This window comes from Pipra filicauda, unplaced genomic scaffold (genome assembly GCF_003945595.2).
Source record: "Pipra filicauda isolate LSUMZ 115617 unplaced genomic scaffold, ASM394559v2 scaffold13_size5146498_pilon, whole genome shotgun sequence".
Lineage (NCBI taxonomy): Eukaryota > Metazoa > Chordata > Aves > Passeriformes > Pipridae > Pipra > Pipra filicauda.
Genome location: NW_024103874.1, coordinates 2105494 through 2123665, shown reverse-complemented (window position 1 = coordinate 2123665; position 18172 = coordinate 2105494). Strand labels below are relative to the sequence as shown.

Here is an 18172-nt window from a genome sequence, read left to right as displayed (position 1 = left end):
AGCCGGGGCTGCCCCGTCCCTCCGAAACCAACCCCCCTGGTATCTCTCTTCTGTTTTTCGTTTGTAGGGATCCCTTTGTATTTTGTGGATTTGCAGGATGACTTAGATGATTGTGAGTAACTGTTTTTTTTATTTTTCCGCTCCCCGTTCAGGCCCCCGCTCCCGCCCCGGGGTCCTCCTGCTGCCCTCTTTCCCTCTCCGCATTTCCACCCCGGTGAGGGCGAGGGGAGGATGTTGAGGCAGTTCTAGCAGGTGAAGGTGTACAGGGCGTTGGGACCATCCCCGCTGGTTCCAGGGGCCGCTGGGCTCGGTGTAAAGAGCAGCTCCGGCAGCTCCGCGATGAGCCTGGAAAGGCACACGGGTGGCTCGGGGGAGCAGCCCCGCTCCTGTGGTCGGTGGGAATTAAGGAATTGACTTTCCAAGGCTGTAGAGGCTGCTGAGGACGCGTGTTCCGCTGTTCTGCATCCCCGGGATGTGCTGCGAGCGCACCTCGGGATAGAGGGAACAACAATCGCCGTGTGTGCTGCGGTTGGGTCGCACAAAGCCGTGGTTTTGGGCTCAGTACCCTGTCGTGGGTCCCAGGGCAGGGAACAGCTCCACCCAAGCCGGTGTAGTCCAGGGCTGTGTTACAGAAGAGTCGGACACCTGTCAGACCTGGGCACGGCTTGGTAAGCGCTGTGATTTAAGGAGATAAAGCCTTGACTAACAATGATACGAACTTGTATGGCTTTAGAAAGCAGCTTTCTTTGCGGGGTGCTTTCATTAGCACTTCGGATGCTGGATTGACTTTTCTATTAAAAAGAAATGAAGAATGATACTTGTGTGTGTTTCTTGTGAGAAACTGTTTTTGTTTACCACAAAACCGTTATTGTTTAATAGTGCTTGAAAACGTGTAACAGATTTATTAAGAAGATGGTCTTCAGAACACCAGGGGAAATGCTGGGATACAAGTGGGATCCCAAGTCTTCCATTAAGGAAGATGTGCAGGGATGTGCAGAGCCTCCCACCTCTGTGGGAGGAGGTGGCTCTGTGGGATTCTGTTAGTTGTTGCTCTCAGTCTTTGAGGTTTAAAGTGCAAACAGCAGAAATAAATTCGAACTTAGTAGTGGTTCTGTTATGGGTTTTGGCCTTGGACCAGGGGTGCCCATCCCTGGAAGTGTTTGTTCTGTATTAGTGCTCAGTCTTTGGCTGTTTTGTTGAGACTGTGATACATTTGCCTGGTAAATTGATTAAAAAGTTTGATGCTTCTAAGGCAAAACTCCAGTTAATAAAAATGTCCAGATAAAGAAGTTTTTGCCATAAGTGGTAATTAATAAGAGAAATTATCAGTTTCAGCATGAGCATATAAATAAATGTGCCTTTTAGAGCATTATTAAAGTCTTATTTTATGATTTAAAATACTCTTTGATTAAGTTCACTAATTTGATAACACAGTTAGAATTATGGAATCAAAAGCTGTTGTCTCTGTGTTGTAGCAGAGTTCAGGGGTCCCATCTGAGATATTGTTGTGCTAATCAGTGACTTAGATTAGCAAAGAGTTCATGATGTGTTTTAGGGAAACCTCAGTGAAATATATCACTGGAACTGGACTTTTACTTTCTTAACTAAATTGGTGAAAGTGTCATGCACACTGAAGATTGAGACAGAGTCTGGAGGATCACTCTGAATGTGGCAAAGGGCTGTTGTAAAATCTACCTAAATTCAAGTGCAGTTTGAAACTTGTTTTCTCTAAGATGAGATAATGGATCATCTGGAAAAATAATTAGCTTATTTATGCCCTTTGAACATTTAAAAAGAAAGTATTTAAAGAATTTGGTTTTCCTTCTACAAACACCAGGAGGGAAAATGACCTCCTTGAGCTCATTAAATCGTTGCACTCTGCACTGGTATTTACTGGTTTGTGTTGTGAAATGTGAATAGTGGCACTGGGAGATGACATTGAGTTGCACCCTTAGATCCTGTGACCCTGAGTTTCTTACAGGCTCTAAGCAGCTTTTGAGTCTGGGGCAAACTGAGACACAGTGAACTCGAGTGCAGCTCTGGGTACTGGCACATTTATTCCTCCTCAGAGGTGGACAGATTTCAAGCTTACTTGTTTAATATAGTTAAATAGGAAAATACTGAATGTTAGATTTAGCTGTGAAAGAACTAAGAACATTAGACAAGAAATGCTAGTTCATTATTTGTGATTTACTTCATAGTACTCTGGTGTATTCTGAAACCTGTAAGTACCTATGGCTTCCTTTTTTATGGAAAAAGAAAAAATTCCTGAGAGAAGACAAAATGGATTCTGCCATGATTATTCCTTACTTGTGTGTAGTGAGTGTGTGTGGAAAAAATTTCAGGTATTTAACTCTCCATCTTGAGCATAAGTAATAGTGCTCTGTTTTCTCTCTACCCTTGGAAGCACTGGTATGTGCTTAGGTAATTTAAATGAATAATAGAGCTACTTCACGTAGTAAAATTAAACATGTTTATCATGTTTACAAAACTAGTCCCAGGTGTGGTATAGCAGTCAAAGTTAGAATTGGGATTTATTTCATTGTCATTTGAATTGGTAGAAATTCTGAAATATTGGAAGTGAACTAATAAAAGCCTTCATTTTTAAAGTATTTTTAATTGGGGACAGGTGGGAGCCAGGTGGAGTTAATGACAAGTATATTGCTCCTAATTGTTTTCTTGAGCCCTAATAAATCTTTCTTTGTATAGCAGGTGACTAGGCTCAAAAATTAGCTAGTGAGTGTTCAGTCTGTGTGCATTTTAAAATACATTTGTTATAACTGTAGCTATAAGGATGATGAGAGTCGAGTGTGGATGTGGAGGGTTTGTTGCAACCTCAGGAAGGAAATCTGCAATCCCCCAGACACTGTGTAACTTCCCCTGAGCTGTCACGGATACAGAGGTTCCTTTTGAAGCAGCAAATCTGGATGTTCAGGTGCTGTGATTGGGGAAGTCCTGGAGCAGATGGATCCCAGACGGATCCCTGCACTGGAAATTGTTTACACTGGTGCAGAGACATGTTTTGAACCTGACAGGCCTTTCTTTAAGGAGCAGTGGGGTGGAAATCAGGGTGTCAGTGCAATACCTCATCACCATACAAAGCCATGAATAATTAGCAGCTGTTTCTGGTCATGTAGCTGTGGGTTCATGTAGTGCCTGTGTGTACATTTGGGATTTGAACACTTATTCTAAGCCCACAGTTTTCTGCTGTTTGAACCCCACTGAGCTTGTTGAGCACGTTGTCTGCATGAGCAGCAGAATTTGGAATTGCTCTGGTCTTTAACTCACCTGGGTTCTGTGGAGACCTTAAACCAATCTGATTTTTATGTTTTTCCCCCTGAGGACCCAGGTATAACATTTTGCTCCGAGTACGTTCAGATAATTTCCTCTCTAAATGAGCCTTATTTCTGAGGATGTTTTGACTCATGTTAAATAGTTGGAAAGGAGAGTTTTATATATGAAATAAGAATTTTTCTATTGGAAAAATAGAGGGATTTTTAACATTAAAAGTGATTTATAATGGGTATTACTGTAGTTTAGAGCCAAAGAATTTGGCTTGTTGTCTTCAGTGGTTGTCACTCTCAGCACATGTGCTGGTTTGCAATACTTCATGCATGTGAGAAGCTGTGTTGGCACAATTTGCATTTATTTAAGTATGATCACAGTTGCTCTGTTTGTGTGAAAGAAGTGTGCATAGTTCTAGGAGGGGACAACTGTAAACCCAGAGCAGGAATATCAGCTACTCCAGTGCCCCTCTTTCCATGGAGTTGGTTGCTGTACATGTTCCCGTATCCATGGCTGGAATGAGAGCACTGGTGTGATGCCAGCGTGTTATTTCACTGTCTCTGTTTTAAGGATGAAGGATTAAAATAAGTCTGACAGCAAAGTTATCCCGTTCCATTTCCTTCTCACAGTTTTACCTTCTGCCTGTAATCTGTAATTGTTACTGGATTAGGTGACTCTTGGACTTGGTGAGGCAAAGTTAATACTTGGGTAAAAGTCTAAAGCTGCAAATACAAAAAAGGTTTAGAACAGAGTATGCTTATGTGGAAAAGTCTGTAGTTGATGGATCTGCAGCAGGAAGCCCCCAGCATATTCCCAAGTATGGTGAAGGTGAAGTTTTTCCCAAAGCTACCTGTCTGATTTAAATATGTGCAACTCAGTAACTACAGTGAGAAAAATGTCCCCTGGGAAGTTGGAAAAAGACATAGGAATTTGCTGTTTTAAAGCAATACAGTTTGAGAGTTGTAACTCTAAAACTGTTAAAATTTCAGTTCCTTTTAATGGAACTTATTTTCCCTTTGAATTTGTGGGTCAGTTTGTGGCAATTGTGTGAGCTGAGCCCTCTTAACTCAAAATGCATGTGGTTACTGCACTCAAAGGGCAAAGTCAAGTGTGTTTAAAGCCAAGGATTTTGACAGCTGAATTAAATATCAAAGCTTAAATTTACAGGGCTATGTGCAAGTGTTGCACTCAACTTCATTAGATACAATTTAAGATTTTTTGTTTTTGGAAAGCTGTTTCCAGTGATGTTCAAATACTCTTGAAGAAATAGTTACTGCTATCATGTATTCCATTGTAACATCTCTTGCTGACTCTTGGGTTGTTTTTTTTTTTGTCTGTTACTTTTGTTGTCTTTCAAGTTGGATTTGAAGATTATGGGCCAGACTGTGATAGCATGAGGATAACAGCATTCCTGGATATCCCTGGACAGGATAACTTAACTCCACTGGCTCGTCTAGAAAAATATGCCTTCAGCGATAATGTCTTTAACAGGTAAGGGTGCAACAGCCACACCTGGTGACAACTGAGTGCACTGAGGGTGTTAAGGTGTCACTGTGTCTTTTATTAATCTCCCAAACACATGCATATTATTATTTCTATTTGAATAACTTTTGTATAACAGTTCCATGAAAAGAGGTTTTCGTTCTTGGTTATCTGAATAAGTTCTCTTGATTCCATCTTTCTTTGGTTGGGATGTAGAATGGTCAGAGGTCTTTTTAAGGTGCCCATTTGATAAGTTCCCCTGGTGTCCCATCTACGTGTTTTTGGCTGGATATTATGGCAATTAATGTTGTTCACTCCACAGGCAAATTATTGCCAGAGGTCTTCTGGATGTCTTTCGAGATTTCAGTAACAATGAAGAAGACTTCCTGACTGTAATGGAAATAGTGGTCAGGCTCTCTGAAGATGCAGGTTTGAAAGCTTTGTTTTGCTTGGGTTTTTTAATTTTTGTAGTTTATTTTACATAAACTGCAATATAGAAAGTACTGACATTCAATTTTGAGAGACAAAGAGTGAACTAAGGGAACTAAATCATCCAACAGCAATGTCTGTCAATGAAAAGAAGATCAATTTTTCTCTGCTTTTGAACTATGTTGTGTGGTAGATAAGATGTTAAATGAAAGGTTCTTACTTAGAATAGGGCCTGAAGTGATATTTTTCAAGAAATTTATTACATCTGACTGTGTGGTGTAGGTGGCACAGAGCAACTGTGTGTTTTAATACCTCATGTGCATGTATTTGTGGTGACTGGGTTTTCCAGTGCCCTCATTTTATCTGATTTGTTTGGGAAGTCTCTGATGCCAAGTGTCTGAACTGTGATGATGTATGTAAGGCTATTCCATTTTATTTAGTTTTCCTTAAAGAACAGGCAATCTGTGATGCCCTTTCTATATTTTGATTATTTCCATTTTCCTCTATTGCGAAAACAAAAAGAAAAACGCTACTTTTTCCTTAAGGTACCTGATCTTAATTTCACACTTACTAATGTAGTTTTGCCTTTTATTTCTAGAGCCAACTGTACGTACAGAGCTGATGGAACAGATCCCTCCCATTGCCATTTTCCTGCAGGAAAGCAGACCAAATTTCCCAACAGCATTTTTTGAATACCTTATGCCCATAGTAGTGAGATACCTCACAGATGTTAACAATCAGGTAGGAAAAAGCAGACAACATGAGTTGAGTTGTTGGAAAATTCTGTGTGGTTCAGTGCATTGGAGGCATGGGAAAGAGATAACAGGAAATTCCATACTGATTGACACCTGGCTTTTATGCAGTGCTCTGTTTACTGGTGTCAGCACATTTTTCTGTGAGGTCTGATTTTTTTCATTTTTTTTTTTAATACTTTCCTTGGCAGATAATGGGAAACTTATAGCATTGGCTCAGCAGCACAGGGAGGGGGTCTGTTACAGGAGTCATAACTTGCAAATCCTGCTTTATGCTTCATCTTTTGGCTTCTCATCAGAATATGATGAAATGTCATCTAATGGTTATATTAAACTGTAGTCTTTATTACTAATTCCTCATGGTCATAAAAGTGAGACTCTTTATGGGTCTGCTTTGTTGTTTTTTTAACTTGTACCTGTGTGTTCATTGAAAAAATGGGTTTTTTTGTGGTTCTCATGTCAGTAAATGTTGGTTTTATGGTGACAAACTGGTGTTCCTGTGTCCAGGTTAGAAAGGCAGGTCAGGAGGCACTGCTGATACTGCTGGAACAGGACCTTGTGGCTCAGAGTGACATTGAAAACAAAGTGTGTCCCATCCTGCTGGACCTCTCTGCCCCTGACAGTGATGATGAGTACAAGGTGGAAGCTGTGAATGTAAGTTTATAACGTTAAATTATAATGGTAATTAAGATGAGGTCCAGGAATAATACTACCATTAAATAAGCAATCAAACTTTTTGGGTTCATTCTTTAAGATATTTGGATTTTTTAGTTTAACACGACAAGTCTTTAATTTTTGTTCTGAATTCTTGAAAATACAGAGAGACCATTTTTATACTTCAGCATGCTAAATGATGTCAAGATGGTACCTGAATAACTTTAAAATACAATTGCTCCTTGGCAGCCTTGTTTTAATTCTTCTTGAGATTGTTCTATTCCCCAGCAGTTTCTTTGCATTTGCTCCACCAGGTTTCACAGTAACGCTGTAGATGTGTCAGAGATGACCTCTCTGAGTTCTGAGGTGTTATGAAAAAAACATTGCCTGGTGACTTTATGGAAATCAGTTGACTCCACAGAAAAGTGCTGGTGTGTAATTACATTTCAGCATGGATATCTGACACTTGACCTGTAAAATATTTTACCAGCTAGATTTTCCTCTTCCTTGTTTGGGAGTTGGGAATTGCTTAGGCAGTTTTCCAGGATGACATCTGAGCACCAGATGCCTTTTAGGAGTTGGAAAATTTGTAGGAAAGTCCTTGAATGGTGTTTTCCTTCGTTCTTATTTAACATTCTGTTAAAAAGGCAAACATTTATTCCTAGAAAGGAATAAAGCTTATTTCTTGTGGAGGTAGAAAGCTCCAACATGTTTTGGAAAATAAAAATAGATGAGTACTGTTAATCTGACAACACCTGTGTAAGCATTAAACTCCTGTTGCTGTGGGCAGAGCAGTTGAGTAGGAAGGTGCATGGGAGCCCCTTGCTTTTTCCTGTTACAAATACAAGAATTACAGAAACTTATCCCAGAAATTGGGAACTGAAAGAAAACACAGAGTCCAAAGCACCTGATTTTTCACAGCAGAAACATGGTTTGTAATGGTAGTGAAAATGTTACTAACTTCCTTTAACCTGTGCACTGTTAACTCCTGAAATTCCTGAGGATCAGTCCTGTACAGTGTGCATTAGCTCACATATATACCTAGTTTTTCTTGCACTCCCTTTTCTCTCCTGTTGTATGGCAAACTTGTGTTTAATGAGATAAAAGCCAATGAATTACATGCAGAAATGTTGTGTTCAGGCACAGTGGCATAGAATGATTTAAAATAAAAACTATAGTTGTCTTTCACGTGAAACAGGTGTATAAAAACACGAATAATGTGTAGTCAGATAGTTAAATCTATCTGACTTTTGCTGTCTTGCTCTCTGAGGTAACTTTTAGGAGGAATATTTGGCTGTGTGTACAAGCTTTATAATTTTCTTCTCCTTCCACACATCCCTTTCCTGTTTTTCAGATAATCTGTAAAATGGCCTCTATGTTGAGCAGAACAACAGTTGAGCACATGCTGCTTCCTCGTTTCTGTGAACTGTGCAGTGATGGCAAATTGTTTCAAGTCCGAAAGGTTGGTGTGTTTCCAACTCTTAAGCTACCTAAAAATGAAACTTGCATGTTGCTGTTCAAATCCCTTCCTAAATAATTTAGTCATTACTTTAGCTGATGAACTCTGAAAGCATCTGGAAGAGCAGTTTTTATTTATTGGCACAGTTATAGCTTCTGTGGTGCAGTAAAGAAATGGATAACAGACCTTGGTGAATAGCTTTGGTCCAGCAGTTAAACTGGTCTTGCACATTTAATAGTTTTGCACAACTTTTTTTTTTTAAAGCTGCTGTGAGTGGTTATAGGATGCAAACAAATTACCTCATCTCTACCATCTCGTTTAAACCAGAAATTCAAAAATAACAGACATTTGAGACATCCTTCCTTTAATTTTTTTTTTTTTTTAAATCTATTGCTATTGAAAGGAGAAATCCCAGAAGTATAATACATTAATTCATGTTTGAGTACAAAAGGAAACTTGTAGCATAAGAAGTCTTAAAATATTTGAGTAGACTTAAGGGTCACGCAGAGCTCCAGCTTGGTCTGTAACATAAACTGCACTTGTTGGAATTTGAGCTGCATTATAGCCTTGTAAATAAGCACATAAAGTGAATAGAATGAGTATTAACACAGTCCTATCTTAATTGATTTCAGATTTTGGCAACATCTTTTTCCAGCATGAGGGGATGTCCCTTTTGCCTTAATTATAGCTTCTCTAATGGCCTGGAAATGGCACTAACTTGAGCCCTTGATTAAACTTTGCCTCAGCAAAGTACTTAAGCCACCTTGAGCCAGGATAGTTCTGTCAGTACACCTAAGTCCTGACCCTGGTATCATGTGTTCCCCTGCTTTGGGTTTGACAGCTGCTGCTCAAAGTAATTTAAACTTTCAGGCAGGGTTATTGTCCCTTCTGTGGTTACTGAGGTAGATGATGCTCTTCATGCACAAACCTTTGTCACTATAGATTTCCAAAGCATGTGGTGTGTGGACACTGCATGGAACAAGTCTTTGTTTGGGATGAGTTAATGTTACACACTGTAGTTACAGGGCTGAAATTTGAATAGTCCAAACATGTGCAGTTGTTTTGTGGGATAAATAATCCATGGGGAAGTTGATGATAATAAAACTAATGCCCTTGAAGGAGACACAGTGTTGTTAATGGCTTTTTTATTTCTTAGATTTGTGCAGCTAATTTTGGTGACATTTGTAATGCAGTTGGGCAAGAAGCCACAGAAAGACTGCTGGTATGTAAAACCAAATCAATTTACTTTCTCAGTTCAAAAAGTTTAATAATGTGCTCTTTTATTGTCTTGTCTATAAATTATTTAACATGCATGCTTTTTTTTAGTTGATTAGGTTAAGGCCTTGGTCACAATTATATAGCAAAACTGGGAATGAAGAGAAATGCAAAGTTCTTGTTTTGCAAAACATGTTTAAAAATGTAATTGACAGCAGATATTTTTATATACATACATATTTTTATGTATGTATATATACATTTTATATACATATATATTTTTATATACATACATACACACTTTAGAATTACTGACTCACTCTTTTTTTCCCAGAACTAGATAATCAATCAAGTCATGATTTCAGGAAACATAGGCCATTCATAATTCTTTCTATTCTTCCTTATTACATATAATTATACATAAAATCCTAATGGATTAAATGGGAGACAGCTGGGGTTTTTTCCCAGTTCCTTCAATTAGTGTATGTATTTAACCTGTCCCTCTTTCTGTTCTTCACTTTGTTCTCTCGAGTTGTGTTTGTGTCCAGTTTTCAAATACCATGATATTGCTGCAGACTGTGTTTAGCCTTTAATTAGTCTTGGGTTTGCTTATTTTTGGCAGATTCCCAAGTTCTTTGAGCTCTGTTCTGACAGTGTCTGGGGGATGAGGAAGGCCTGTGCTGAGTGCTTCATGGCAGTGTCCTACACCACGTCCCCAGAGGTTCGCAGGAGCAAACTGTCCCCCCTGTTCATCAGCCTCATCAGTGACACCTGCAGATGGGTGAGTAACTCACCCTGGAATTGGTGCATCTTCCCAGACATCCTGGGAAATAATGGGCAAGTCAGAAGTATGCTGAAGAACATTTGCTGAGATTGGAGTCTAATGCACTAAAACCAAATCTTTTCTATTAAGACAGATCTTATTTTTCCTCTCTCATTACTTTTAAAGAACCCTGTTCATAGAAATTCTAACTGTAAATACACTTCTGAGAGAAGGTTGCTTGTGTTAAATAGATTGAAGTAGACAGGGATGTCCTTCAAATTGATAACTTTTAAAATATTTCTGTACAGTGATTGTAGTTACATGATTGATATTCTAACACCCTTTACTTAGGTGGCACTTATTTGGTACTTGGTTGTATTTTGTATTAAATGAAGCTGTTACAGTAAGAACCAATCGGTTCTTCCTAAAAAATTGCACCAGTTTTTCATTTTTCAACTCTGTGGGAGCTGATGAAGCCTGACTGTTCTTGCACCCCCCCCCAGGTTCGTCAGGCTGCTTTTCAGTCTCTTGGCCCATTTATTTCTACCTTTGCAAACCCTTCAAGTGCTGGGCTTTACATTCGAGAAGATGGGACACTGAGTATCCGACCGCCAGCACAAGATGGGAATTCCAATTCCTGTCAGCCAGGCAACAATGTCACTTTAATGTCCTCCAGTGCAAATGCTACACTGTCCAGGTAAATAGTGGGAAAACGGGTGGTGTAGTGGAAGGGATTAAAAGAAGTTAGTTGGTTTTGTTGCTTGTCAAGGCTAAAGATCTCAGCTTGAGAATATAGTTCTAGAAAAGAAGAAGTGAGATCACACATTTGAGTGTAGCCAGTTTATTGAAAAATTCACTTTACCTTCACCAGAGGGTGAAAACTGGTGCAGTAAAGCATAGTGGTAACATAAATTCTGTCTTTCTGTAGAGAAAAGCTTCTGTTGTTGCTGGTGTCTTTTATGAATTATTTCACTGAAAACCTGCTGTTACAGAGTATTTCAGTAAGTGTGTGTGTCTGTTACAGCTCAGAACAACCAATGGAAATCAAACCAGAAGCACCAACGGAGGAGATTTCAGCGGAAGTGAACACAAAGCTCTCTGAGAACCTGAATAAAGACACACGGGAAGAAGGTTCAGATTGTTGTGCCAGTCCTGGAGGAGATGTGTCTTGCCTGTCTCAGGGTGCCAGAGCTGGTGCTGGTGTCCCTGAGGTCACCAAGGACAGCAGTATCCCTGGAATGCCCTCCAGGTCTGGCGAGGACGTGTTCAACACGTTCCTGTACTGGCGCCCTCCTCTGCCTGACATCACTCGGGAGCTGGAGCTGTTCCAGTTCAAGACTGAGAAGCACAACGAGAGCTGTTCTGTGCCATGCAATAACTGTGTTGCTAGTAGTGAAATAAAAAAGGTTCTAGAAAGCTTACAAGAGCACATAGATGATCCAGATGTTCAAGGTGAGACTCTGTAGTAGTAAAATCATGTTTTCTCTGAGCAGGTTTTCTCCTGGCCTTTACAAAACCCCTGACTGCTTTTTAATTGACCTTCCTTGAGCACTAAATTATAGCAGAAAGTTATGCAACAGCCTTTTTCATAAGACCTGAGTTATTTCTAGAACAGCTGGGGAAGTGTTCCTGGCTTCTGTTGGCATGAGAAATAAATTGATCTAACTACAGAAGGGTTGTTAAAGAGACAAGAGCTTGTTAAAGACAGTTTTAACAGATTCCAAATACTGTAGGTACTGTGGTTTTAGTGACAGTGCTGCCTGTGATCAGCTGAATTCATCTAATACTTGGCTGAGAATGGCCCTAATTCCAAATTATCCCTCCATAGCCACCCAATATAGGCCCGTTGTGGAACACATTGAAGTGATAATGGCCTGGTAGTGGGGTCTGAGGGTGTTTCCTGGACCGAATCCATCTTTGTCATCCATAGTCAACTCAGTTTCTTGTTTCACCAAGTCTCTTGAGTGCTCTGGAGTAAGAGGCCTTTTCCTTCCAAGAGCAAACGTTTGTGAACACACCATTTCTGTGCAGCTCATACTGCGCTTCTTTTTTCAGATGAGTTAATTACAAGTTTAATGCTTTTAAATGCAGAAGGGAGACTAAATAGTCATTTGTGTTATCCAGCTCAGGTCCAAGTGTTGTCTGCTGCTCTCAGAGCTGCTCAGTTTGATTCTGTTGGTGACTGTGAGACCAAAAAAATGGAAGAAAGCAGTGGCAATCTTCAGAACAAAACCATTTCAGATGAAGCAGCTGTTTCAGATGCTGCCTGCACCCAGGTACAGGAGGACAGTCCCTCATCCCCTGCCTCCCAGGAGAACTTCAGTGACCAGTCAGCCACCAGTCTGCTGAAAAGCACAGTAAGTAACTTCTGTGCTCCATGTCTGAAAGGAATTCCTGCCTGCACGAGTCCTGGGTGGGTTTGTGTAGTCCCTGGCATAACTGACCCACTTCTGATCCAAAGCCCTTGAGCATTACTAGGCCACAGCTATCACATTCTACTTACTCTGATTAAAAAAGAAAAGCCAGTGAGGGCTGTCATTTCTGTTTGCACCCAGATGACCCAGGAGTTAGTTTGGCAGGAGTCTTGCAGGATTTTTCCTGATCAAATGTAGCAAGTACAGTCTCACCTCTTCCTGAAATGGATCTAATTTTAGTCTTTTATCTCTAGACAGGAGGCTGAATCAGGTGGTGACACACATGCAGTTCCTGGTTACTATTTGTTGATTACAACATACAATTAGGAGTAAAAGGAATTGTTGGCACAGTATTTAATCATGCTGGAGCTAAGGGTGAAATAAAAAGACAAGCAGCTTGTCCATGAACAAAAATGTAAAATACTATGTGAACTTTGGAGATTTGTGTGGTTTTGTTCTTTTAAACTTTTAGTTCTTTTGAAGCTTTTTGTTGATATTTGGGGAGAAGAATTCCCAAATGACAGATTTGGGAATTTTCATCAGTTTGTCCTAAAATACCTTTAAATAATTTTTTTTTTTAATTATGATCAGAATTAGATTAAATCTAACTCCTGCTGCCCTTGTTGCTGCCATGGTCTGTAGTGTTTGCCTCGGTGTACAACTCTGTTGTCTCTTTGTATTTGCATAAACACACTGAACAAGGCTCTGCCTGTGCAAGACTCTGCCTGCAAAAGGCTTTTCTGATCTGAGCTGCATTGTCCTGCTGTGTGATGCTTTGAAATATCCCAAACAGCACCAAGTCTCATTCATTTCTCTACCTAGTATCTCCTTTTCCAGGACTCAGAGGAACAACACAGAGGAACCAGTGTATTTTTAAGGAAAGAGCAAGAAGATAATCCACCGTTTGAAGATGACAAGTCAAAATTCCAGGTGATTAAAATAGCATCTAATGGCTTTAGTGCAGTGCTGGATACAGTTCATCTTACCCCTAATGCAGTGATTTGCAAGGGATCAGTTGCAGAATGTGAAGGAATGCTCTGGGATTTGAGGGGAACCCTGTTTTAAATGAGAAAATTAGAAACATTCTGTTGCCTTTTTGGTGTCTTTGAGGCAACCTGTGCAGCCAAGGCAGGCACTGACTGTGCTGGTTGATGCAGTGTGTTGATAAAGTAGTAATGACTGTTCCTTCCTGACTGCTCTGTCCCAAAGAGAGGAGAAAGAAGTGTTGGGGTCATGCCCTTGGGGAAGGTCCCCCACCCAGGGGTGCCTTGCTATGCTTTGTTTGCTGCTGACGGGTTGGGAGCAAGAGAACTGGAGCACAACAGGTGTATTGTCTTTCTGCCCTTGAATTCCCATGTGTGTCACTGATTCCCTGTCTCTCTGCAGGATATTATCCCTCAGCCCTTACTGGACCAGTACCTGTCCATGACTGACCCAGCTCGAGCCCAGACTGTGGACACGGAGATCGCCAAGCACTGCGCCTACAGCCTGCCCGGGGTGGCCCTGACACTGGGCAGGCAGAACTGGCACTGCCTCAAGGACACCTACGAGACACTGGCCTCAGATGTACAGGTAAAGGAAAAGAAGGTTTGTAGTGATAAATCAGAAGTTTGAGGAACTTTTTTGTTCGCTTTGCTGCACTGAAGTTATTATAAGATCATCTAATTTCTTGTAAGGGATTGAATATGCACTAGAAATACAAAATTTAAGACTTAAATCAGACTTTGTACTGCTGTGTAACCAGCCCTGTTTGTTCTGCTCTGTCGATCCCCACACAGGTGTAGTTCAAAAGCCTGTGTGTTTTAGTTTGGTGCCTGATGCAGTTGCCTTGTTGCCCTGTTTGCAGTGGAAGGTGCGTCGGACACTGGCTTTCTCCATCCACGAGCTGGCAGTGATCCTGGGGGATCAGCTGACAGCTGCTGATCTGGTGCCAATTTTCAATGGGTTCCTGAAAGACTTGGATGAAGTGCGTATCGGCGTCCTCAAACATCTGTATGACTTCCTGAAGGTAGGGAAGTGCAATTAATTTCTTCATATACATTTTTTTCTGACTCCATTATATTAGGAGTCTTCTGATGAGCTCTGCATGTATCAGGATCTAATTGATGTTTAGTTTTGTACAAAGCTGCCATTTTGTGTGTGTCTCTATTCCTTTTTTAATGTGCCTCACTTCTCTTTTGTCTCGTAACCCAACAGAACATCAAAACTGAAAACCCTTTGTAAATGTGGTTGTAAATGCTGCTGGCTGTTGTAAAGGAATTAGTATTTTGGGCAGTCCAACTGGAAAGTTGGCCCAGTAGCAATTTATGTTTGGGACTGGGAGAGAAGAGAGCAGATCCTGGTGGGTAATACACACAAATCCTTAGTTTTTGGTGCCCAGAGATGATGCTTTGATGGGTGTCCTTGCCAAAGGAGTGACTTACTGTACTTTTTTGGATGTCAGTCTCGTGTGTCCAGGCACTCAGCTGATTGTGCACAGTTTTAGGAAGCATCTTGTCAATGATCACTTGCTTTCAAGAAGGAAAATGCACATAGGTGTGTACAGAGCAACACACCAGAGAACTGCAAGTATTGAGTTTTCCCAGTTTTACACTAGTCATGTTTCTCCTTTAGCTACTTCATGCAGACAAAAGGCGAGAGTATCTTTACCAGCTTCAGGAATTTGTGGTGACTGATAACAGCAGGAACTGGAGGTTTCGTTACGAGCTGGCAGAGTATGTAATCTTATTAACTTCTGGTTTTTAATCTGTATTACTAACTTGGAAATAGGCAATTACATTCAGAAGTTAGCACGTCTGTTTGGGAGCTAAAATTTAAACCATTCTTTAGTAGTGAACTCAGTTTAAAAGCCACTGGCTGTTAGGGTTGTTTTGGGGGAACTAGGAGTGTTTGAGTTTTTTGGGGTTTTTTTGTGGTTTTTTTTTTTGTGTGTGTGTGTGTGTGTGGTTTTTCGTGGTTGGTTTGTTTGTTTTGTTTTGTTCAAATTGTGTTGTAATCAAGTGTGATTGAAAGTTAAATGTCTGTGATTACACTAAAATGGAGATCTGGTTCACTGACAGCTAATGAAATATGACAATCTGATAGATACTATTCAATGAGGTCTCAGAATTTATTTAGTTCGAGGCTCCCTTGCAAAAATCCATGAAATGTATGGAAACAGTAATTTTTCTCGTATGTGAGAAAGAAAAAACAGTTCTTAAAAAGTAAGTTGGTTGATTTGGTACTTCTAAATGGCTGTATAATGAAGGTAGAACAACATCCCACAGTTCTTTCTCTACAAGCCCTGTTGATATTTGCAGCACCTTCGTAGGAAGTTTAGGACTCAAGTCTGACCTTCACGGTCGAGGTGTTGGTGTGTTTGGGCTGTTGAGGCCTCGCTGTCCCTCTGTAGTTTGGCACAACAAACAAGGACTTTCCACAGCAGTGCCCTGACCCCTAGTGGGGACCTGCTGCTGTTCTGTGCTGGCAGTGCTGTGGCTGCAGTGAGTCCTGTGAGCTTCTGAGGTACAAATTATTATCTGAAAGGCAGATTTCTACACTGGGGCAAATAGTCAGTTTTCACTTTGCAAGAACGTACAGGATATTGGTTTGAAGTTGCAAAAGAAACTTCTTGTTATTTGGGATAATTTTGATATATTGATACATGTAGTTTGGGTAACAGTTTCTCTTGGACTCCCTGATGGATTGAAGTGTGTGAAGAGAAGAACAAACTGCTCAGGGGCCCTGTAGTGACTGTGGTACCTTAGTGCTCCTTCCCCCCGTGGAACAGATGCTGAATGGGAGCAGGCTGGTGCTGCAGCTGGGAGAGTTAATGATTTCCTTTGTGTTCCAGGCAGCTGATCCTGATCCTGGAGCTCTACAACCCCAACGATGTCTATGACTACCTAAGACACATTGCACTGACTCTCTGCTCTGATAAAGTCTCAGAAGTTCGGTGGATCTCCTTCAAACTGGTAGGGGATTGAGTTCACTTCCTGGCAGGAGAGCAGGAAAATGATCCTGGAGAGGGGTATCTGCAATCACTGTTTTTTCAGACAAGTAGGGTGAATTGAGACATGTTTTAATGAATATGGTGAACAGTACAGAAAAGGGTGAAATTAAAAGTTTAAAAAATATTTTGAGTTGTCCCCCTGCCACAGATATTAAAATCTTCCTCTGTGGTTGTATGTGAATGATAAATCTTTTCACCTGAATGAAAGCCAGCATGGATAACATTTGGAAGAGCTTCCTCCAGTTCTGGGGGAAAAAAACACAACAAAACACAGAACAACCAACTACTGATCTTTCCTCAAAGTTGATTTAATTTGTTATGAAGTTCATGACAATGCCATCATCCCATAGATGTCCTGAAGAAGTAGAAATATTCCTTCAGTCTCTTCCTTTTCTTCGTGGCACCCTGTAAAGGGGCATTATTTTATTTCTGTTTTTAATTCTGGTGGTTTTTGGTTCAGGTGAACAAACAGCTTTTCTAAAGCTTGGGCTTTTTCCAGAATAAGCACAGGAATTTATTAAAACCTGCAAGCGCAGCTGACAGTGCTGTATTTGGTGTCCCCCTGTAGAATTCAAATGAAATTATGGGGGGTTTTTTAACTCTAAGGGCTGCAACTGAAGTCTCATCTCTTCTTTTTGTTCCTTTTCCCCCTGCTTTGCCCCCCAGGTTGTAGCAATCCTACAGAAGTTCTACACAAACAGTGCAAATGCACTGGGGTTAAATTTCATCAACGAACTTGTCGTGCGGTTCCGTCACAGCTCCAAGTGGGTTGGAAGACAAGCCTTTGCCTTCATTTGTCAGGTTGGAATGTTCTCTCTCTGTCTCTGTGTGTACTGTTTCATTTGGAGCTGGTTTGGGCTTTAGCAGCAACGTGGGGAAAAACTAGAATTTGGACTCCCAATGTGTTTTGTCATTTTTGGGCTCTGATTTTGTGGGTTGACACGGCTGGTCCAGCTAAAGCTGTGTCTTTGTCTGGGGCTGAGCCTCCAGCTGCAGTAGCTGAGCCTTGGACTTGTGGTATCCCAGTGGCAAAGTCAAGAATTAAGTCCCAAACTGAGATACATTTTTTTTTTTAATATTTGGCCATGCAAGGATAAAGGGTGACAAGAGCTCTTCAAATTAAAAATGGGTGCTACATGCCAGGAACTATTTCCCTCTTTATTGACATTTACCCACCCTCTCCAAACCAAAAATTCAGTAGCAATGAGGAGCAAGGGTTAAATGTTCAAAGGCAAAAGGGTGATGACAGCCAAGAGAGAAACATTTTCTAAAATATACTTGAAAGAAATTTGCTGTTGTTGGATCATCTTTGGCTGAACTTTGGAACAGTAAGACATGTTATCAGAACAGGAGTTCAAAGGCTGTGCTTATTTCACCAACACAGGGTAGGGTGTAATGGTTCAGAGCTTTTTTTAATAGGCAAAATTAAGGACAGGATGGAAAGAAATGGCACATAGTGTATTTTTAACACAAATCTTGCTTTCCTGTGCTGTGTCTGTCCCTAGGCTGTGGTGGAGGAGGAGTGTATGCCCGTGGACCAATTTGTGGAGCACTTACTGCCCAGTCTCCTGAGCCTTGCCTCAGATCCCGTGCCCAACGTCAGGGTCCTGCTTGCCAAGGCTCTCAGGCAGACACTACTGGAGAAAGGTGTGGTCATGAATTTCTTTGGAAAGGCCCAGCATCTCGGGAATGCTGCTTTTCCTCTGCTCACTTCGTTGCAAGGCTCTT

The 18172-nt window shown here is 40.8% G+C and overlaps 1 protein-coding gene across 3 annotated transcripts in view; it reads left to right on the top strand.

Annotated features, from left to right (window-relative positions):
• LOC113982395 (serine/threonine-protein phosphatase 4 regulatory subunit 1-like) overlaps positions 1 to 18172 on the top strand; it is a 33227-nt gene that overhangs the window by 330 nt on the left and 14725 nt on the right. Inside the window, exons 2-19 of one of the 3 annotated variants that reach the window (XM_039378518.1) lie at positions 68 to 112; positions 4644 to 4776; positions 5090 to 5196; positions 5795 to 5937; positions 6456 to 6602; positions 7957 to 8064; positions 9218 to 9283; positions 9899 to 10057; positions 10543 to 10736; positions 11064 to 11491; positions 12164 to 12396; positions 13291 to 13383; positions 13840 to 14025; positions 14300 to 14461; positions 15067 to 15167; positions 16286 to 16406; positions 17111 to 17245; positions 17950 to 18091. In XM_039378518.1, the coding sequence (XP_039234452.1) occupies positions 68 to 112; positions 4644 to 4776; positions 5090 to 5196; positions 5795 to 5937; positions 6456 to 6602; positions 7957 to 8064; positions 9218 to 9283; positions 9899 to 10057; positions 10543 to 10736; positions 11064 to 11491; positions 12164 to 12396; positions 13291 to 13383; positions 13840 to 14025; positions 14300 to 14461; positions 15067 to 15167; positions 16286 to 16406; positions 17111 to 17245; positions 17950 to 18091 (2703 nt within the window). Of the gene's footprint in view, positions 1 to 67; positions 113 to 583; positions 669 to 4643; positions 4777 to 5089; positions 5197 to 5794; positions 5938 to 6455; positions 6603 to 7956; positions 8065 to 9217; positions 9284 to 9898; positions 10058 to 10542; positions 10737 to 11063; positions 11492 to 12163; positions 12397 to 13290; positions 13384 to 13839; positions 14026 to 14299; positions 14462 to 15066; positions 15168 to 16285; positions 16407 to 17110; positions 17246 to 17949; positions 18092 to 18172 lie in introns of those variants that run through there. The other 2 variants (XM_027710595.2, XM_039378519.1) reach the window with 2 other exon arrangements.